Below are 23484 nucleotides of genomic sequence, written 5' to 3' on the forward strand. Positions count from 1 at the left end.
AGTGCAGTGCCCAAGCAGCAGTATATCATTCACTTTAACAATATAGTGCAGGGCACCATCTCTCCGTGTTTGATGGGCAAGGCAAGTTTTAGGCACATGCCCATCTGCAGGGAAACTGATCGTGAACAGCCTGTGACTCTTCAACACGGTTTTCAAAACAAGTTTTGCAACCGTCATTATGAACAAGATCTTTTTGCCATCTGAAAACCCTCAGAGAGTGGACACTGCATATGAACAGTAGTCAACTTCTTACAGGGGACACAGAGATTTGCCAGCTGACTTGCTCCTTGCATCAAGAAAGACAAAGGTTGTTTGTTTTCTTATTCACCCTTGATATTTGGGTGTTTGTTTTTTTTTGGGGGGGGGGGGGTGACTGGAGACAGTCGATGGAGTGTGACTTAAATAATCGTCGTATTAACAGGTATGGGCTTGCTTTCCACCAATACTTTCAAATAGGATCATTCTCAAACCCTGTATGTATTTTTTTAAGGATGATGTCAAACAACAAGTGACGTGCTACACACATTCACATTTGATTTTTGAGCTGAAAAATGCTATCATGTGAGTCGGGAACATGGATATTACCCTATTGCACCCTGCAATAACCAACTATTTGGTAAACAAGTAACATTCCATGTTGGGTCATAACATTATAGACCCGCTGTATTAGCAGGAAAATTATGAAACATGAAAGTTGTGGATTACCCTAAAAAGTACATTTTCCTAAACATGTACAAAAAGTCGCATGATTGAGAACATAAAGCTGTTTGAGCTTTCCCTGAATACACACTAAAAACTTCAGTTTCAAAGCTTTCACAGAAGAGACAATTTTGCCCAAGATCAGATGCTCAATTCCTTTTAGCATCATTCATACAAAATTCCCTTCTTTTTTTTTTATTCATGTCAAATTAAAAGTGATATTAGGTGCGTTAAGAGCGAAGCATGTGATAAAAGCTTGTATATGACAGCAAAGGCATCACAAATATGTGTTGATATGGTGATACAAGGCGACAATGCATTTCTGAAGATGTGGTTTGATCGCATGGGTACTAAAAATCTCCACAAGGTTGGGAGGTGCATACTTTCCTACACAGCTGTTCCGGCAAGGGCTACTGCTTGCTTAATAAATACACTAGTTGCAGTTGGTTTCTTTTCTTCATTTCCTTAACTATTTCTCATAGAATTCATGCACCCGTACCACACAAGCAGCTTTACTTGCAATTGAGCAAGACGGAAGTACCATTTCAAGCACTGTTGATTTGATGAATTCAGTTCGCATAATTGTACTGCCATGACACTGAAATGATTGCGACACAAAACTGTAGTATATTAAGCTGGACTCTGGACAAGTCCAGAAACCATGTGCTATGAGGTGGCCACTGCATCATTTATGCCGGCTTCTTCACTGCCCGCAACTTTCTCCTCCACTTTCGGTGCCTCGACTTTGCCGGCGGCATCCGCCTTGTCTTTGTGCTTGTGGACCTTCCACACAGCCAGATTAAGGCCTTCTCGATTTCGGGCCACTTCCACGGCAAAAAACTGGACTCTGGTCACTGGATCGAACAGGAACAGAGGAGAAACCAAACTGATGAGGACATGAGGAAAACATAACGCTTCTAAAACCAACATCTTACATGATAATGAGCATTTGTGTATGACTAAATTGCACGCAATGATATACATATACTGTATACGCTGATTATTTCGCAAGTTTTTATTTTCGCGAATTTCGCGAGTCAGCTGCTATTCGCGAAATTAAAAACATGCAAAAATATTGACTCTAATTCCGATACGAATGCCGATTGAAAGCCCCAGAACAAAATCAATTTATGTCAAATTTTGAAGATACACCTCCAGCTGTACCACTTTATTTGTGTAAACGACTGAATATCAGAGCTGATATAACCTTAGGAGAGGAATTCCATGGTGAACAAGAAAAAAAGGACGATATTCATAAACAAGGTGATTTATACATTTCTGGAAAGCTCGAGTCTCTAGGAATATGCATAATTAACTTTCAGAAGGTAATAACGTCTCTAGAACGATGGAGAGATGGTGTTTTGAGACCCTTTTTAGACCACCTGAACCCAATCTGACGGCGAAATTTTGGTGACCAAAATTATGACGTCACGAAATGAACAAATCAGCCCTGCGCTGATGCGCTGTGCTACACACTCCATCCACACAGTGGGCTCCGTCTATGGAGGGCCGTTTGGGGCATACGTATGGAGAGGCAGTTGCGTACATATGCCCGTTTACATACGTAGGCCCCAAATGAGTTGTGTCCGCAGCGGCCTTCCATATCCGTCGCCTCTCCCTTGCTTCTTCTACCATCCCGACTTTGCCACTGTCACTATCACTATCAGTGTCATTGTCACTGTCATCACTCAATTCACTCTCGATGTCAAACTCAAAGTCTTTCCGTACAATATAAGGTAACTAGATATATCGCTACGGCGACTGATATGCCTCCGCCATAATGCATGGTTCTCCTAATAGGTCTATAGTACAATGTCTTGACAATGTGTGATGACAGTTTCACACAATTGGCAAAATATTAAAATGACAGGTTTGCCACAAATGTGCTGAATGTTCACTTTCCTAGAACTAGGTTCAATTGGATGAATGATTAAAAATGTCAGAGTGCAGGTATTTGGGGAACTGATGATTTTTACTTGACTTTTGACCCTTTTATAAGTTTAAATGCATTGAGTAATTTTCAAGGTATTGAGAAAAAGTATAATTTCAGTATCAAATGGGAAAATAGCATTATCTAAACCTGGCCTTTGACCTTTGACCTCACAGTTCCAAAGAGAATCACTGTTAGGTTGAACATGCATAAATATGTAAGTTTCATGATGATACCTTGAGTTACTTTTGAGATATGGAGGAAAAAGTGCAATTCAACACTTTCACTTGACCTTTGACCTTTTGGCAAGAAACTTCCCACAGAATATATATCGGGTAATACATGCATACATCAAGTTTTAAAAAAAAAGAACCTTCAGGCATTGCATAAATATAAGGAAAGTAGTGATATTTTGAGGAGTTGACCTTGACCTTTGACCCCCTGACCTTTGAACCATGACCCCCAACTTCCCTAGATAATCACTGCCCATTGGAACAAGCACATATACTAAGTTCCATGAAGATACCTTGAACCATTTGCGAGATATGGAAAAAAACATGAATTTTCAACCTTTTTTTCACAAAATAACCTGTGACCTTTGACCTTCGACCCCGTGACCCTAAAATCCAAATAAAGTATTATCCCCCCAGGATATACCCTCATACCAAGTTTGATGTAAAACCACCACACGGTTCTTGAGATATCGACAAAAACAAAATGGGACGGACGTACATACGGACGGACGGACGACCTGAAAACATAATGCCTCCGGCCACTTCGTTGGCGGAGGCATAAAAAAAATTGGTCACGAAGCAAGGCCAGCGTCGCACACACAAACAGACCCTGTTAAATTTACTTTTTCATGTATAAAGACGGAACAAGCGAGGGCACCATCACCAAAAACAATAGGAGTCTTCGTTTTACCATAACACACCTTCATGCCAAATTTGAAGATGATCTAAGAAGAACTGCAGCCAGTAGAGTGCTCACAAGAAAATCTCTGCGGCGGACGCGGCGCAACGAGGCCAAATCCATAGTATCCTCCGAACTCTGTTCGGGGGATACAATGAGTGGATGACCTATATGTCAACACTCAGCATACTTTCACACCCCATGATAGCATACTATGCAAATGATATGCAAATGAGTCCATTATGCCCATTGCATATGGATATGAAAGATTGAAAATACTGAAAAATGTGAAATACATACACTTTGTATGACTACGTTCCTCTTTAACTGGAACATTTTCTCTGTGTGTACAGCTATAATTGTCATCTACAGAAACATTCAAATCCAAACTTCAAAACTTTACCTATTCCTCTCACACTGAGGACTATAATTGCAGTCTATAATGTTCGGAACAATTGTATTCTTTATCTGGTATGTGTTTGTTGTTGTTTGCCATTTTCTTCTCTGTTGTCATGTTTGAACATGTGTTGTATCTATCTTTTCATTTATGAAGCGCCATGAGCACTAAAAAGTGGACCTGTGCGCTATACAAGTAGCCACTATTATCATTATTATTATCATTGCTACTTCTACTACTATTACTACTACTACTACTACTACTACTACTACTACTAATACGACTACTAATACTAATACTAATTGAACTCTGCAATACATCTTGTAAAACTATGTCTGCTGATTCTTTAACTCCTTTACATGTATCAGTGTTTTTTGTGAGTGAATATATGCTACTGTCATACATTGTATAGTACATGTGTGAATAATGTGCACAGCTATTAATATTTACCAGGTACCATATTTTTTCCTTTCATTGATTTCATATTTTTCACAGAGGAAGACATTCAAAACTACAGAAGTACTCTGAGAGCGCAGACCTCCGCCAAGCATGCAGCTCATTTCCATCACTGATCTTGTTCTTCCATAGAAGTGATTTCCACCCATACATACTTATAGCATTGTGTGCTGAAAGTCGCCCAATTTCCCAATATAGAAGCCTTTGTTACGTCATAAACCCTCAGCTGCACGGCGCGCCTCGCCCTAGCAGAAACTAGAGCACGTACGCACTTCAGTGCGTGCATGCAAACCTCAAATACGCGCAGCCTGAACTCCCAAGTTCATTGACCCTACCTGCCAAAATATCAAAAATCCTTCATAAATTCCTCCAAAATTCTCAGATCACTACCAAAATTTGATCATCTGTTACTTGTATCAATCTAAACCTTTCCTGCAAGTTTCATCCAAATTCGTTACCTACTTTTTGAGTTATTTTGCACACAGACAAACTAACTAACTAACAAACAAACAAACAAACCAACGGTCACGAAAACATAACCTTCCCCTTGGCGGAGGTAATAACACAGAAACAGCAGATTTGTGACAGAAAAAATCTACTTTGTCTGCAGATTATCCTATCATTGTTTTGATAGCAGAAATTCTAAAGAATTTGATAGGGTTGGGGTTTTAGGTGGTATGGAATTGTTAAATGGTATTGTTAAATTCAAGTATCAGAATGGCTAATCACTTTCGACATCCAGCTGAATCCCTGCTTGGCAAACTGCTTGGCACACTCTCTTATTGCCACAAACTAGCATTAGACTAACATGAACACATATGAGTGGGACTGCAAGGACAGCAGCAATTCTGCTTAACCCACCACCTAGGCTTCAGTTTCTGTACCCGTTCACATGGGTGAACCAACATTTAAGAATTTTTAGCTGGCAGAAATGTATCAATACATTGCTTTGAAAGTGGTTGCTATACAGAATCAGAGCGTATGTGAGTTTTATCCTGGCAGCTCATATTTCAGGATATAACAACAGTAGTTGTTGAATTCATGTTCATGGAATACAGCAGTCAACACAGAAATGTACACATGCACGTTACATGATCAGGAGTTGATATTTTCACATGTTGTTACATTTGCGAATAGTACCCCGATCGCAGAATTCCCACAAATAACCCCAGGAAAACAGGTACGGTATGAATTCTCATTAATAAAGATTGTCTTTGATGCGTTTGAGGTGACAAAAAATGATGTCAAATATCAAAAATAAATGCAATCGTAAAATTTGCTTTGTGTTTGCTCTGTGTTGTGGGCTGCTCAGGTACAGCCCTGTCGCGATTTATACAGCGACTGGGCTGTGTATAGTTAGTGTACAGTGTATAATATGCACAGCCCTGTACAGTGTATTTACATAATACATGTATGTGTATGCACAGGCCTGTCACATCATTATCACAGCAAGTCATGACTGTGTATAGTTAGTGGTCTCAGTCTGGTGGCCCCTGGCTGGGCCCCCTGCCTTGGGCCAGCACTTAGGCTCCTGGCCTCGGCCCGGCCTTGGGCCACCTGGGCCACTGGGCCTGGGCCCACTTGGGCTATGGGCCCCTGGGCCTGGGCCCACTTGGGCTCTGGGCCCCTGGTTCCGGGCTAAGGCCCGTGGCCTTGGGTCCGGCCTTAGGCCCCGCCTTTGGCCCGGCTGTACTTTGTACATGGTCTATGGGAAATCAGGCTTGTCTGTAACTGTATAATTACAAATAATTACAAATAATCACAAATGCTCAACAGGTCCATATTACATATAGGACTATATGAATTTATGAATATATGAATATATGCGTATATGAATATACGAATATATGTATATATGTATATATATATATATATGTATATATGAATGAACATATGAATATATGAATATATAAATGTGATCAGCCATTCTGTTACAGTGTCAGATCTGCAGTCATTCATATATAGCAAATTTTATGCATGTATAAATGGCATACATTCATGTGTACAGTATGCTACTTGATTGAACCAGCCAATGGAGAAAGATCACACCATTGAACAATACTTGAAAGACATGTACAGTTCAATGACTCAATGCTTGTTATTATGAACTCTGTAGAGGTATGCAGCCCTCTTCAGATGGAAAACATACAGTTGGCTATCAAACAGAGCTTGCAAAACCATCAACAATTTATTGAGTTGGATTTGTGTGTGTGTGTGTGTGTGTGTGTGATAGAGCTATTTGGCTTGTTTCCTTTGCATGCATCATCACAAATTCCCGAAGTCTGAATAAAGTGAAACCAAGACCTTCATATAGATGTGCTGCATTGTAAGGTGCTGGATCAGAGCACTACCATAAGATTGACACCATGGCGGGAATTGTGCTAACAGTGTACTATCCTTCCTGTGCATTTATGTTAAAGTGTACCAATACCCTGAAAATCACATTTTAAAAAATAACCTGTGACCTTTGACCTTCGACCCCATGACCCTAAAATCCAAACAGAGTATTATCCCCCCAGGATATACCCTCATACCAAGTTTGATGTAAAACCACCACACGGTTCTTGAGATATCGACAAAAACATAACGGGACGGACGTACGGACAGACGGACGGACGGACGTACGGACGGACGGACGACCCGAAAACACAATGCCTCCGGCCACTTCGTTGGCGGAGGCATAAAAATCGGACGTTTTATTGTCTCAGCTGAGAAAGCAGATGCGACTAAAGACAGGCCAGATATTGCATCCGCTCACCAAGAAATACGTGCTTTATGAATGGCGGCCTCGATGTCCCACTGCACTCGTAAAGGGTCTTGTTCATTTCGTGATGTCATATTTTAGGGCTCAAAAAAGACGGCTGTTCCGGAGCCAAAATCGGTGAAGTAAATCAGTCAGTTTTAACTCGCCATTTCTCAGTGGCACGAATATCTTTTAATAAGTCACATTAAAAATCTGTTTTAAGAGAAATTTCCCTCTCCTTTGACACCTTCTTTTATATGATTTTCTTGATTTTAATGTCTCGTTCACCATCCTTTAACCCTATTCTAACTGGGGGGGGGGTCAAATTGACCCCCCCCCCTCGACGTTTCGCGCCACGATTTCACAACGCGCAAAGATTTTGCCGCGTCGTTTCACGACTTTTTTCATTGAAGTCTCCCGCATATTTTGAGACCAAATTTGCGACGTCCGGGTACACCGCTTTGAAGTTACGTAATGTTTTGCATATGCATGTCAACCAAAAAACAGCTCAAATTCATGATATCGTGTGCAAATCCAATGCAAATTGTGTTTTTTGGTTAAATTGATACAAATTAGATTATTTCAATTTTTAATCATTGAAATTAATCAATTCTAGTGTAGATAAGCCTGAAAAAGTGCCTGCAACAAATTTTGGCAAAAAAACAATAGAAAACAAAAGGTCGAAAAAACAAAAAAATACATAAGAAATTAACAAAACAATAAAAACAAAAGAAATTGATATCGATTGTGCTATTTTTTTCCACGAAAATTGTTTGATGTGTCCTGAGGAATTCTGACACAAAAATTTAGCAATCCTCCAGTCTTTTTAATGGAGTTATAGGTGAAAATATTATTTCATGCACAAATTTGCATAATTAATTTATTAAAAATAGAAAGGCAATATCTTTCTATTGTATTACAATGTAATCTTGTAGTTGACATCCAGCTCTATCTTTAGGCAAAATCTCGCGGCGATCGCGCGATCGGCGGCCGAGATCTGAAGGGGGGGTCAAATTGACCCCCCCTCAGTAAAAACGTGGTCTCAAATAGCCCAGTTAGAATAGGGTTAACCCATTGAGAACAGGCAGACTTTGCTACAAAACACATTTCCCATAGAAACCTGTCTGAGTATACTCGGGACTAGTCTTCAACGAGATGAAGGTCCTCTTACCAAATACTGTGTTTTCCTCCGTATAGCCAGACTTGCAGTCAAGCCTCAGCAGAGTGCCAAAGTTGAAATCTTTGATGGTCCCGTCAAAGTGATTGCAGAATGGCCGCCATTTCTAGAGAAAAAAAAAGATGAATTCTTCATGCCGTTACTCACTGGCAACACCAATAGTGAAACACGGAGAGGTATGGTGTACACAAAGTGCAAGAGAAAACTGAAAAGGGATATCTATTGTCAGAAAAGGTTTGTTTTCTCAAAGGGGACTTAATCTGTGATGTATTTTGTATTCAAGAAACATCGAAAAACAATGAGCATGTATATAATTTTTAGATAATGGGCCAAACTGCGAGTAAACAATTCAATTTCAATACTCCATGACAAACTTTCAATCCAACTACTACCAATACTTTTATTATTTCCAAAGCATCTTATAACCATTACAGTCTGTCATCATTTTTTTTCCTTTGTATTTCTATCAATTATTATCATATAATTCTTAATGACTACCTTCTGTCTATGAAACACATATTTAAAGGTCCAGTTTACATTTGGGAACAGTGTTTTAAAAATTTTTCAAGATATCACCTTTGATGCATATGTGTACATCTGTTGTATCACAAAACATCCTAAAATATACAATTTCGCAATAAATCCTAAAATATAAGGATATATCAGTATTTTTCTCAATAAACCATAACTGTAGATGGTTTAGTCTGGAAGCATTCTTATTATAACTATTGTTCACATTTTGTGTATTTAACAATACTTAACATCGATTATAGGGATTCAAATTTTTACAGTGGTTGTTTCTATCCCTAACTCACATTTTAGAACTATTTTAAAGCACTAATGCCCGGTTTTAGTTTCATCTGCAAATGGTAAATTATGCCTTTACCCTACAGGCACCTGACTTAAAATTCTGGCTATTCTGCAGTTGTAAGAACGGTGAAGAAAATAAAGGTTGTTCCAAGTGAAAAACTATACTGGTTTTTAAATCATTACTACAATCTTTACTTACATTGTACCTCAGGATACGGCTGATAATAGTTCTTTATCATTACTGATGTTCTACCATGCACTTCTTCCCAGATGAACACAGACAACCTTCTACCGATATATTTCTGTACAAACTATTATTTGGTGAATTGTCTACAGGCTGGAAAGGAAAGGATAGAAATAAAGAATTTGATCATCTTGTGGCCTGATTTTTAACCATAATGCAATGCCCTATCAAACACAAGCAAGTACAATGTATGTGCTCAGCACCAACATTGTACAAGCTCAAAATGACAACATCAGTACAAATGCCTTTTCAAGGTGCTCATTATTTTATTAACCCTCATTGCATTGTGTTTTCTATTGGTATGCACTCTAGAGTGTTTTTCCCTGCTGAATAAAACATGAGAAAAACAGTAAAACAAAGCATTTCAAAACAGAACTGGCATTGTGTTTTGCCCGCACATACCCTCTTTGCTGTATCACTTTTGAGCTCGTCTACCTGGAGCACTTCAATCTTCATGTCGGGGAAGTCGTGCCGAAAGTGTTTGTAGAGTTCGTCATCGTGCTTGGTCAGCCTCAGTTGTCTGGAATCGACTGAGGAAACCAACTACAGACATGAAAGATGTACAGGAAGAAATATCGCAAGTTATCACTGATACGCATAATATATAACCAACTCTCTTATTCATTACACTGACATGACATCACATTTTGAAAAGGTGAGACGCTGTCTTTAAAATACCCATTGCTATCAAAACATGGGTAGATGGAAGATGCTCCTATACAGTGTGCCTCTTTGGTATTGCAATTAAGAAAAAAAAGTTTGTTTATATCTATCTATCTATCTCTCTCTCTATATATATATGTATATATATATATATATATTATATGTATTGTATATGTATATATATATATATATATATATATATATATATATATATATATATATATATATATATATATATATATATATATATATACATACATAGATATAGATAAATAGATTCTTCCACAATACTGATATGGTACACTTGGAAAGAATATGATTTATTTCAAATGCTGTGGAAACTGCAGAATTTTCAAAAAAGTACGCTGCAAACTTGAAAAAAAAAGATTCACTTTTTTCTTTCTTCCTCTAATTTCCGCACATGTGCTGAGCGGAAGATGTGATACTTACATTGAAGTACGTTTCTGCATGGTGGTAGGCTTGCATGGCCCATGCCATTTCTACCTCTTCCTGCAAGGAAATGAAATATAGAATGTATTCACAAATACATATTATACATGCAAAAAAACAAAAACAAAAAACAGTCTCTATGCAGGCACTCTGTATCACCGAAATGTGCATCCACACTGTCATGTAATATGCTTCTTAGTCCGATGCAGTGTTCAACCTCCCAAATTGCGAATCTATGAATAGGATTGTCTGTGCAAACAAAATATCACATGGCCCCATTGCCACAGAGCTTGGTTGTTTCACCATACATACATGTACTATTCCTTGTGTGTTGAAGTTGGTCACTCCAATTAAAAGGGGTACAGGATTTACAACATTATAATGAATGAACATACTCTTTGATTTTCCGATTGGAAAAAAGGAGCCATACATCCCACCAATTTCTATCATAGCTTACAGAAACCATGTGTGCTCTGTTAGTAAATTGTATCGTCAAGAGGAACTTTACATTTCAAACTGAAACATTTCACATCAAATATTCTAAAAATATCCACCTATCCACAAATCCTTTACATTGGCACAATACTATACTTTCAAAATACAGTGTAGGTTTATCTCTATGGCACGTCTTTACATTGTAACTATTTTGGAATGGTGCATTAACTATTCAATTCCTCACTTTTGGTATTCATCTGAAAATTCATGATCTTATTTTCCACTTACCATATACTGTATATATACCCAAATACTTTACCCATGTATTTTGAAAATGGAATGATATCTTTGTAGCTGTCAAATGATTAGCTGAATTTTGAAAGCTAGTAACAGATCTATAGCCCAATTACTACAACCCTAGAACTCACCACCTTTTCTTTTTACACGACTGTTTAAAAATATGGTACACTACAGAACTACAGTGGTAGCTTGTTACAGCGAGGTCTTCTGAACCTGAAAATTTTGTTGTATGTGTGTACATGCATAATCATATGAATACATGTTTTATGTATGCTAAAGTATATACACACATATGGGTGTACATGGGTACCTTGATGTCCTTTATGTGTCAGGCATCCCTTTGCATCGTGTTTTCAATGTACTTTATGATTATTATATTTGTTCATACATGTATGTATATATGTTAACATCATGTTTGTTGTATTTTACTGTTACAAAGACATTGCAAATTTCTCATACTCCGAAAGGGGTCGCTAGAAATTGTTCAAATAAACTTCAAACTTCAAACTTCTGCCCAAACGCTCAAGAAGAAAGTCCATAACTCTGCTGATTGCATTCATTCAAATTTGGATATTTGATAAATAGTTACTTTGTTGATATCTCTACAGATCTGCTTTAAAGGACAAGTTCACCTTCATAGACATGTGGGTTGAGTGAATGCAGCAATATCAGTAGAACACATCAGTGAGAGTTTGAGGAAAATCGGACAATCCGTTCAAAAGTTATGAATTTTTGAAGTTTCTGCTCAGTCACGGCTGGATGAAAAGACTACTATAGCTTGTGATGTCACATGAGTACAACGATGTAAAGAAAGAATAAACAAAATTCAACATATTTCCATTTTTCTCGAGTAACAAAATAACACTCGACTTCTCTCTTTCAGAAGGCAGGGGGAATAATATTATCCTTAAGATACGTCAGTAGCAAGACGAAGAAATGTGCACTTTATTCAAGAAGTAAAGTTTTGTGAAATTCTCTTTTTATTTTCGTTATATCGTTGTACGCATGGGACATCATATACTGCAGTAGTCTTCTCATCCAGCAGTGACTGCGCAAATACTTGAAAAATTCATAACTTTTGAACGGATTGTCCGATTGTCCTCATACTTTCACTGATGTGTTCTACTAATATTGCTGCATTCTCTCAATCCTTATGAAGGTGGACTTGTCCTTTAGATACTCCCAGTTTTAATTTGACACATGAACACTACAGTCAAAGGGACTTGCACTGCGGGATAATCTTTACTCACGCTGTTTCCATAATTGTCGCCCGCCATAGTTACAACTTCCAAATCACAGCCAAGAAAGCTCAATGGTTATCCTGCATCTAGAAGAAAGGAGATGCTGTAGAATGGATGAACAAGCATAAAACAGAATTATAGTTTGTTTGTTTTTTAAATCCATAAATTCCTTTCTATCCTATCTCCTGAAATCAGTATATAGGAGTAAAATTAATTATAGACATATTTTCTATTAAAAAAAAATAGGAGAATGTTACTATTGTTAGGAGAACTAGAAGCTCAATCAGTTGCAATGAACTAGAAGCTGTTGATAAAACCCAGAAAACTAGCTTGGTGCATCATTCAAGGTGGTTGTGAAGTGTCACTAATGATAGTTCTGGCCGGGTTGAGAATTGATGCATTAGCTGTTAAGGGGAGGGCTTCAGTACATGATGCATCACTCGTTACCCCGGGGTACCGTAGTACCCCGGGTAGCCGCGTTGTCTAGCGCCACCTCACGTCCACTCGAGGACAGCCAGAGAAAAATGCATGCACTGTGTGTGCGTGTACATAGCATTCCCATGCCACTCAATGTTATACTATGCATGCATGGAAGCTGCAATACCACTAGTGTGTGCTTTAGTGCAGTGCAGTGGCTAGCGCGCGCTAGCTCCAGCACCAAAATAATTTCCTCTATTTGGCACCCAGGGTACAACCTTTTTAAAGAAATAAATAATTCAACAAAATGGCTGATTTTTATTTGGTATCCCGGGATATCATTTATGTCATCACATGTAGATTTGGATTTCAAAACCTTTTTCCCTATGTTGTCCACATTTAAAAACCCTCCTGAATGTAACACCAAGCAAATACATTTATGGTTCATTCACTATCCATCTTATCTCTTTTCATTATTGCCACTCACAGTCATTAGCACATGATCAACAAACTATGTATTCAAACCATGTTTAATGTAATACACATCAATAAGTTCATCAGACTTGTTTGCTTCAATATTGTGATTTTTTTTTTTTTTGAATTGCCTTTCTTTTTAGGTTGATTTACACGACATTAAACACAAAGCAGTAATCTATGCCATTAGAGAGTGATTGAAATAATTGATCATAACTAAGAAATGAATCACACTGGCTCAGTTCTGTTCTTTGCATGATCTATATCAAGTACACAGCTCCACAGATAAAGAAAAACCCTTACAACTTAATACACATGCACTCGTACAGTATATTTTGCAGTGTTGTCCTACCTGTATATTTGTAAATTGTGCAAGTCAACTGATGCACTGTATCAACCTTATAACATACCGGTACTGTAATATACACACTTACAAAATATTTGGAAAATGTTACCATATGTATAAAAAGATGTCACTTTGCAAATAGTAAGCCATGGAGTGTCAAACATGCCAACAATCTGACATCGCCAAAAATACCTACATGTATAATCATGTGAAGCTCTTTTAACCAATCACGAGATTGTACTAGAGAGAGGATAAATTTCTGATCCAAAATAGGGTGTCTACAATGAAATTACAATACCCACTACCATGGCCTTTCACTGACTGTACTACCACATCACAGTGCTCACAGCTTCTAGTACATTATAGGATCTAGGGGTATCTACAGTCATGACAGTAGACAGAAAAATCCCATCTTTCCAGAGGAGTAGGGTAACATCCCCAGTATTCGGTCACTTAAGCTTTTTTGCAATACAGTAAACCTCGGATAAGTCGACGTCGAGTGAGTCGAAAATCACTTAACTCGAAGCAAAATAAAAAGTCCCGATTTTTCCCTATGTATTTTCTCTAAGAAATATTTGGATAAGCCGAAGTACGAGAGTCGAATTTCGGCTGTGTCGAAGTAAAACATTCAGTCCCTTTTGTACAAAATACACGTAGTTTACATCACTTGAGCCGAAGAAAATTTGTCTGGCATTCTCATTACATTTAGAGGAGAACACAAAAATCGGCATGTCGCAGAACCCCGTCCCTGGCCTGCTGCAGGTAAGCATGCTCACTCACCGTACCGCTCTGCACGCATGTCGAATACATACACATGTATACATGTATACACACAGCACATCGATTCATATACTTTATCCATACACACAGCACATCCATACTTTATCCATGTCAAGCCAGAACTCCTTGGTCAACCAATTGCTGCTTTAATATTTTAGTGACAGGCCAAGTGGGCGGAGCTTGTTTGTGCGTGCCCGGCTGGCTGTATAGTTTTGTTCAATGGAGGTGGGATGGGCCTGGGAGAGTGTTTGTCTCAGGGTAGGTTGACAGAGATGGCTACTAGTTGCACCATAGACATAGCACATGCACACTGCCACATTAGTGCAAACATTCGCAGAACTACGTTTAACTAACCTTTAGTATTGATACAAACTCCATGTTCAATTTAGAACAAAATAAGAACATTATCTTCAAGAACAGACAAATTTGAATGCAAACACACACACGCAAGCACACACACACACACATGCATGCAAATGTACTATGATGCATGTACATAACTGTGAGTCGAAAAAAAATCGACTCTCGCGAGAGTCGAATTTCACTTAAGTCGACGCATTTTTGTCAGTCCCGAGAGCTTCGACTCATGCGAGGTTTACTGTATTTTTCAAACTAAAATAATACATACATACATCATATCTACAGCAATGTATGTGAAATATATCAAATTTCTTTAATCGCAACTTTCATTTTGTTACATATCTCGCAGAATTGCACAAAATCCCGAAATATTTCACCTTGAAAATTCCCCAGTATACGGTCACCGGCACCAGTATTCGGTCACGCGATGTGCGCATTCAAAGTCAATGCGTGTTCAAGGCAGCTGAAAAATGCGCGCACGCACTACCTTGTTGGCGCAAAATTGCATCGGGGACGTTACGGCGACCGTTGGTGACCGAATACCGGGGCCTCGGCACTTGCATTCAACCCTTGTACATTGGGACACTGTATCGGCACGTGCGGAAATTTTGTTTTTCTTTTGCGTTTTTGAGGATACCATTAAACTCCAAGCTTGCGATAAGCAAAAAATCCCGCGAGAGAACGGCGTATTTCTCGATTTTTAGTGCTTTTTCGGCGCACCGTACTCTTAAAACTGGGCCTTATCCGCGCGCGCTTTTGGAAAGTAGCGCCGATTCTGCACTTTTGACGGTAAAATTTGGGATTTTGGATGGATTTTTGGAGGGGGCTAAGGGAGTTTCCTGTTGTGAACGAGTGTGTAAGTATGTGAATTAATGTGATTTGTGTGTGTTGTGACAGTTGAACTTACTGGCTGGTGACTAGTGATAAGTGACCGAATACCGGGGGCTGACCGAATTCTGGTGCCCTTACCCTAATATCATTTTTTTTTATAACTTTCTAACGCCCCCACCACTCTCGTCCATAAGGTGGGGATTCCATAAAGCCAGACATAGCTAGTCTCCGCGGAACATATCCGCGACGACAAGATAAGATACAGACCGAGCAATCTTTCGGGAGTTTCGGTCAAATTATACACCTAACATTAGCTAACGTTAGTTGCCTTTACTGGTAGAACTGATTTGTTATAATTTAGGCCTAACGTAGCTACACGCAGCCGCTGTAGAGACAGCGGCTACACCTCTATTCCTTCGCAGACGTTGTCATTTTTCAGTGTGGTTGTGCGACTCCTTCATGAATATCTTTATTAATCGTGGAAAACTAAAATACAAGGAATTATCGTAATCTATGATAATCATTCAATAATCGGTAAATTTTATGCGATTTTTTGTTTAATTACGTCAAAAACTCACCGAAATCTGTGGCTGAAATCAGGTCTGTAAACGTCCCTATTGCTTCACTCCTCATCTGCGTGTTATTAGGAATGGCATTCACTCTTGTATACTACAACGTACAACGTAGGTAGTCGGAGAGGCGCCCTCTAGCTCTCCGACTACTTACGTTGTACGTTGTAGTATACGAGAGTGAATGCCATTCAAATAGCGTATGAACCGTAAACCAGGGTGAATATGGAATCTCCGTCTTTTCCGTATCTCACTCTCAGCGGCACGACGAGCCTTGTTAACATGCACTTGGACTTGGTCTGAAGCTCGACCTTGAAGGGCAATTTGATTTGTAACTTTTAGTTCGAATGGATTATTATGAGGGTGCCATCATAATATCACACACAGCGTGCAAAGCACCCCTAGGCCTAACTGCGTTGGGGCTGGGGCATAGCGGCGCGGTCTCCGGGGCTACCCTAGGCCTACCTAGTTTCACTTGACAAAACTAGTCCCACAGCCATAAATTTATATCTAACGTTACTTCAAACGAAGTGTGGCTGTCGTCTTTCGGATCCGCAAAACTCGTACCGGTACTCACTCTTCTATGCATGTCCAATCCCCCATCCAATGCAGTTCCGGATTCCCATAACATTCAGTGCAGTCTAAAAGGCTACTACTGTGCTGTAGACATAGGGCCAACATGAACAGATGAACCGACTAGGCTATTTGTCGTAGTCTATATCATGTAAACACGTGTGTTTTGTCAGTGCGGCTTCACCGCTAGGTTGCCGATGATTCAAGTGTACCATGATGTATGACTGCGCGAACACTTTTTCTCTTTCATATCAATTTTTCAATTATTTGACAATATTAACATTTAAATGGATTAAAATTTATTTGATAAGATCTTTATGATTTTTAGATATCATATATTTGTATGAAAATGATGAACCTAAATAAATTATTACTCTATGTAAAACACGGAAGGCATCAGCCTGAGTTGTGTGGTAGTCTCAATAGCAGGCAGGAGCTGTGACTTTATTATGCGGAGCGGAGCAAGTCAATCAGTTCACCATACAAAACGCGTAGACATGGGACAGTGGTAGTCTCTAAGCACATCAACGAATGTACGACACTCGATCGCCCCTTCGTGTAAGTGTACTATGTCCGGAGCGAACAACGCAACGTAATGTTCATCGTGAGATATTGAGAGAAATATTGTTCTTGGGAATATGGAGACCAGTACTATTAACGACGATAAGATACAAGAAGGAATGGTGAGTGTAGATCACTGTATTTTGTCGGTTTAGTGGTAAATCTGTCTCGAGTAAAATGAGTTGCAAACGCGCATAAGCGATCTGAACACATACTGACATAATGCATAACGGGAGTGCTCGCCTATTTGTATGACTGTACTGTGCAATGGTACTACGGTACAACTCAGGGTCAGGGAGATTCAGTTCATATCAGGGTTCGTGCAGTAAAACTAGCTAGGCCTACAGGTTCTGAACGCAATAGTACCTACATATTTGCAGTCAAAAATATCGTTCGTGACATTGTGTGTCGTATCACTAACTAACACTGTTAAAGAGGTGTTGTCAAAACTAGATCTGCTTGGCTAATCCATGCCCATCATACTATGGCCATGGCTTTAAAAATCCATAGACCTAAATAACGTTACAGTAGGCCTGACAGAAACTTTGTATTTCTAACCTGTTAGAGTGTAAATTTGATAAGTCTAACGTTAGACCTTCAGCTTTATGCCAATGCAATAAGGGAGTTCATGGTTAGTGTATGTCTCATTAATACACCACAGACTTTCAAATAACATGGAAAGGACCTGTGATGCTCTGTCACTGACAGAGCATTTTTTGTTGAAGCATGCCACCTTTGTAATGAATGTCAATGAAATGCATGTGCAGCTTTTGTTAAACATTATTGATGAATCACTTTCACCTGAGGATTCTTTTCGTTTGAAAGTCAATGGCAAATACACAAACAATTAAAATTCTCATTTGACCTTTATTTTGCACATGCGCAAATCGCAACCGTGAACTCCCTTATGTTTGGCAGTGCACCCCCAAGAAATGATGGTGCTAGTGCAGTTTTGCACTGGGCGCCTGAATTCTAGAGTTTCTAAAAGCAATTCTTATTCTAACATTAGCAATCTCTTGCCCAATGACAGTAACCGCTCCATCACAAGAGTCCTCCATGATCGTATGTATTTCTGAAAGGTAAAAACACTAATGTCCCTTGGGGGCATCAAGTGCAATATTAATGCTCCATATGTCTAGTCAATCTTCAACTGAAAGCAATATGTTAATACCTTTTCTTGTCTCTCTTTGCAATTTGGATTGGTTGTCTCTCTGAATCATCAAAATGACAAATTTTCTCATCAAAAGCAATACCAACTCCGGCACACGTTCTTGCGATACGGTCAGTGGTTGAATCGGACTGTAGCGATTTCAAATTGATCACAGCAAGTTTTTCTATGGTATCCATAAGAAGATAATTTTGTTTCGGCTTTCTGTCAGCTTGTACCCTGCCAGTACCAGTACCAAGTCTTGCTGTATTGTGGTTGTATTATCAGCATAAGGCCTCCAGAGCACTTGTGCTTCAAAGTTTGTTGTTTAATGTGATATTTGTGTGCATTTGTGTATGATGTGAGTGTGCTCATATATTATATAAAATCTGAATACATAACATTGTTTTTTTAAAAAGTGTTAGTGTGTGTGTGTGTGTGTGTGTGTGTATTGTCTTATCTTTCTTTCTTTCTATCTTTCCTTTCATTTTTCCAATACTTGTATCTTTATTTTTCCTTCCTTTTTTTGATTCTGTTTCCTTCCTTTTTTAGATTCCTTTTCGTTCCTCCCAACTTTGCTGTATTTCCTTTTTAATGTTTAGTATTTTCTTCTGATATGTTCTTTGTTTCCTTGCTACCATCTTTCCCTTCATTTTCCTTTTCTTTTCTTTCCTGTCCATTATTAACAGGTGTATATATATATTTTTGCTCATCAAGTTCTCATTTAGCATCCTTAACTGAGAGTAGTATGACTCGCAGTTGAATCTAATACTGATACATCCAAAAAATGAACATACATTGTAGTACAAAAAAAGGGGGGGGGGGTTATCAAGGTAATATATGTGTATCAACCCAATCCAAAATGTGTATGTCGGGATGTACTATCATTGTACCGATTGATGTCCATGGAAACAGGTGCACACACTCTATGACACCCACAGACAAGCGACAATAAAAAGAAATTAAAAAACGTGGCGTGGCAGTCTCGATAGGCAAATCTGATCACTTGAACAAAAATTCATTTGTCAAGCAAAATGATCCTCTTAGGAGTTAAAAATCACGCTGTGCTTAAATCTCAGTGAATTTTAAAAGCCACATGCGTGTTATCATGATTGTGACCTTTCTTTGCTCATGCGCAGAGTTAAACTACAATGAACTCAGATGCATCTCAGTGAATTTTAAAAGCAGCATGACCTTTCTTTGCTCATGCGCAAAGTGGAACAGGTATAAACTGTCAAAGTGGAACTACAAGAAATGTATAAACTGTACATGTGGAATACTGTACGAGCTGAAATTTTCACGTACAGATAGTTTCGCGAATTGCTACTTGGAGGACATTTTCGCGTGTTGTTAATTTCGCGGTTGTGAGGGTCTAACTGAACTTACTTATTTGCGCGTTGTTATTTTCGCGGTTCAAAGACAATTCGCGAAATTTGCGAAAATAATGCCACCATGAAAATTTCAGCTTGTACAGTATACATGATGTACAATGTGGGATGTTTAAAGATAGATCTGGGATTGGTTCAAAGATTATTCTTTTTTTTTTTTATTTATGAAATCGCTGTTATCTTCTTCTTTTTTTCTGGATAAGAATGAACAACTTGTATGTGTACATACAGTGGACTGCTGTTAAAACAAAGCCCTCAGGACCGGCAGTTTTCTTTCGTTATATCGAAATTTCGTTTACAACCGAACAAATAAACAATTTTTAAAAAAAAGTGTGCTTGATGTTGCTGCCTGAATTGTTTACTGCGTTGTAACCGGAGTTTCGTTATAACCATGTTTAAAATATCGGGAGTGCACTGTAGTTTTCAGACATCATTCAGAGACAATGGAAGTGCTTTAGCCAAAATAGATGTCCTGATTGAGGGGGTTGTGGTTCCCATGAAGGGGTTCAAATAACAAAAGAAATGAGTAGCGTTTTATTGAATTAAGTTGCACTCAGGCTGTGTTCCCACAAGACTGGTACAGATTATCGGGTAAGCACTGTATCTAACCCGACAGACCTTCGGAAACACTCCATAAAGGACCTTGTAAACTCTACAGATTGTAAATGAACCTTGAGCCATGCAGTCCATTAATTTCAACTCATCCATTTCCAGTTCTCACAACAACAAAAAAACAAGAGCACCAATTATTGCGTATTATTGTCTACAGACCATAAGATTCGATGTAATACTTGAACAAGCAAGCAGGCAGCAAGTGAGAAGCATCGAAAATGATTACAAGTTATCATTCCACTAGAAATTAAGTGTTCAGCAGTCGTTCGGTCAGTATTATTTGGTAGTGAAAGGAAATCTGTTTATCTGAGGTTACTGTATGTACATTCATGGCTGCAATACATTGTACATATATGCACTGTGCATTACTAACTAGTGTTATCTAGTAATCTTCATCTGAAGTTTTGTAGGTCTCAGGCAGGGTCATGATGATTTATTAATACCCAGGCCATAAAAAGATTCAATGACATTGCAAGGATTATTTCCTTGATAATGTTACCATAGCAACAGAAGTTTGGGCAGTTGGAATACTGTATACGCTATATATTTTTCGCGTGGGTTTTATTTTCGCGAGTCGGGAGCTATTCGCGAAATTAACAACACGCGAAAATATTACCTTCCAAAATGAATCCCTTGCCTTGATGATACGAACATTTCAGTACTAGTAGTGTCTATACCATGTCACGGCTTACCGAACAGACCATACTGGCTAAGCTTGTTTACGTACATATAGCACGTCCACGTCTAACGTAAACTAGTATACACAGCCCAGTCGCTGTAAGTAGCATTCGCACAGCACAGCGTATTAACAGCGTCTGGGGTGGTCGGGCTAGTCCACGTCAATCCAGAGCCAATCCATTATCGCAACCCCTTGTACCACTCGTCAGAAATCTAGTGCGATGGACTTAACCACTTCAAAAATGTTGAATTCTAACTTACTAGTTCGCAGAGTTTGGTAAGTTTTTTTTTCATGCAGTGTATAACTAGTATCATTCTTATTTGCTAGTAAGTTGAAAATTCACACTTTCTCTGCCACTTCATATTTTCTCTGGTCCCCCAATCGCGAATTTGACCACTTGCGAAAATGTGTGAGCGGCAATTCGCGAAAATTTATGTACGCAAAAATTATAGCGTATACAGTACTCGATGCTGATTCTAGTAGTGCCTATTCATGGTAAATTACAAGTAATAATGTATACATGTAAGTACATTATAGCAGGGGGTAAGGAATTCACCATAATGAAAGTAAAGACAACCATGCTAATATGTACTAGATTCTTTTTCTTTCCATCATTTTTTTTTTCTGAACTCACATTCTTTTCTTGAATTCTTCACCTTTATGCTGATTCTCCTTGTCTTCCCTTTATCCCTTTTTCTTCAGGCAGGAGAACAGTCATTACTCACAATTGCTACGTTATACATGTAAATGTCATTCGCTCCCATGCTCTTGCTGTGGTACTGATAGCAGCCACGGTGAACAAGTGATGCGCTAGAACCAGTAGTGCAGAGGTGATGATGATGTCATCTTGAGATGCATTAACTGCTGGCATACACTCTTGTACTTGTCCCCTTAGAATGAGGACATTGTTTACTTAGTGGTGTGTGGACAGTAACCTGGTAATGCAGTCTATATCTTTGTGGGGGGGGGGGGGTAGAAGCAGGAGATGTCCTTGAGCACATGTTCATCTGCAGTTGTACATGTAAGCATGGACCTACTTAGGTCCATGATGTAAGGGATACAGATTTTGTACATGTGTACCATCAACAAAATCAGTCGATCTCACTCCATGTCCCTGAATTCTTTTGAATATGATCTGCATCATACAGTACAATTTGTAGTATGTGTATCATGTAGTCCTACCAGTGAAATAAATTTTACATCTTTTTCATTACCATCATGTCTGCTGTATTTGACCCATTTCTGGAACAGACCATCAATTTTTACCTTCCTTTGTGAGATGTACAGTCTGAATCCATTTTGAACAGTGCATCTTTCCAGCATTAGCTACATACAATGTACATTGTACATACATGTACAATAGTAACGATAGTTCTCACCATTTCGACAATAGGGAGCTTTAGATTTTAGACGCGCGGACGTTCAGAGGGAAAAACATGTTCTGAGCATGCGCAGAAGCGCGCGTCAAGTCGATCTATTTTTAGCTTGCGTCGCCTGAGTTTTTCACTACGCGTACTGGGCTATTTTTACGTCCGCACAGTTTGCAACGTAGAGAGCTACTTCATGCACCGATCATATGGGGGCGTGATTTTATTTTTACACGTTGCATCCCAGCGTAATCTAAAGCTACTTTTCAACGCGACGCAGGGGAGAGGAGAACGTTCAGCGCACTCGTCGTCTCAGACGTCCGCGCGTCAAAATCTAAAGCTCCCCAACGTGCCTCAACTGAGTACAAAATATGTTTGACTCCTTCCTTACTGTATACATGAGCCTATACATGTACACTGTATGGTCTACGTGAAAAAAAAAATGTGCTGATTGACAATACGCATTAATTTTTAGCTTTGATTTGCATTGCATTGTACACGTACAGTATGAGCCCCCTTGATTTCTGCTACACCTACACTGTAAGATTATGTCAAATCTTGATAACAAACTGTCAGTGGGTGTTTTGCATTGAGAAATGAATTAATATCATACATTTGTACTTGTTGTACATGTTGTGTTTTTGGTCTAAATAGCATTAATCATAGTTATGATATTTCTATTGTTTCTTCCCCAAGGACAAACCATAAGTAATAGGACTTTCAAATAATACTGAGTACCATCTCATGTCAATATTCTTTTGTTAGGAAAATGTGTTACTGTAAAATGAGGAATGTTCGCATGCATTTTAATTTCGCGAATTTCGCGAGAGCGAAGCTTTACGAAAATTGCGAAAATATTTTGTTAATTTACAGTATTTCTTTTGAAGGAGACCACCTTAGGACTATCAAGGCACATAGCATAC

General features: G+C 38.8%; 2 protein-coding genes across 3 annotated transcripts in view; one reads left to right on the plus strand and one right to left on the minus strand.

The window, feature by feature from the left end:
• Positions 1-928: 928 nt before the first annotated feature.
• LOC140241863 (protein PBDC1-like) lies at positions 929-16882 on the minus strand. 2 transcript variants are annotated; one of them, XM_072321616.1, is made up of 6 exons: positions 16812-16882; positions 12467-12560; positions 10482-10541; positions 9771-9911; positions 8309-8420; positions 929-1553 (listed from the first exon to the last, which is right to left on the minus strand). In XM_072321616.1, exons 2-6 carry the CDS (start codon positions 12491-12493, stop codon positions 1366-1368), a joined length of 528 nt encoding a protein of 175 aa, XP_072177717.1. In that variant the 5' UTR covers positions 12494-12560; positions 16812-16882; the 3' UTR covers positions 929-1365. The 2 variants fall into 2 exon arrangements, with proteins under 2 accessions (XP_072177717.1, XP_072177718.1); XM_072321617.1 differs by lacking the exons at positions 12467-12560; positions 16812-16882 and having other exon boundaries at positions 9771-9898; positions 10482-10535.
• A 472-nt stretch (positions 16883-17354) lies between these two features.
• The window catches only part of LOC140242098 (beta-TrCP-like), a 72209-nt gene continuing 66079 nt past the window's right edge, over positions 17355-23484 (plus strand). The window contains exon 1 of the mRNA XM_072321858.1: positions 17355-17490. Coding sequence (XP_072177959.1) covers positions 17446-17490 — 45 coding nt within the window. The 5' untranslated portion in view covers positions 17355-17445. The remainder of the gene's footprint in view (positions 17491-23484) is intronic.

This window comes from Diadema setosum, chromosome 18, assembly GCF_964275005.1.
Source record: "Diadema setosum chromosome 18, eeDiaSeto1, whole genome shotgun sequence".
In the NCBI taxonomy this organism is placed as follows: domain Eukaryota; kingdom Metazoa; phylum Echinodermata; class Echinoidea; order Diadematoida; family Diadematidae; genus Diadema; species Diadema setosum.

Excerpts from the sequence above, each read along its gene's own strand:
- LOC140241863 (XM_072321616.1), bottom strand. The coding sequence starts at position 12,493 with ATGGCGGGCGACAATTATGGAAACAGC. Across the intron at positions 10,542-12,466 it reads GCGACAATTATGGAAACAGC|GAAGAGGTAGAAATGGCATG; the intron begins GTGAGTAAAGAT and ends ATTTCCTTGCAG. Across the intron at positions 1,554-8,308 it reads GGAGGAAAACACAGTATTTG|TGACCAGAGTCCAGTTTTTT; the intron begins GTAAGAGGACCT and ends TGTTCGATCCAG.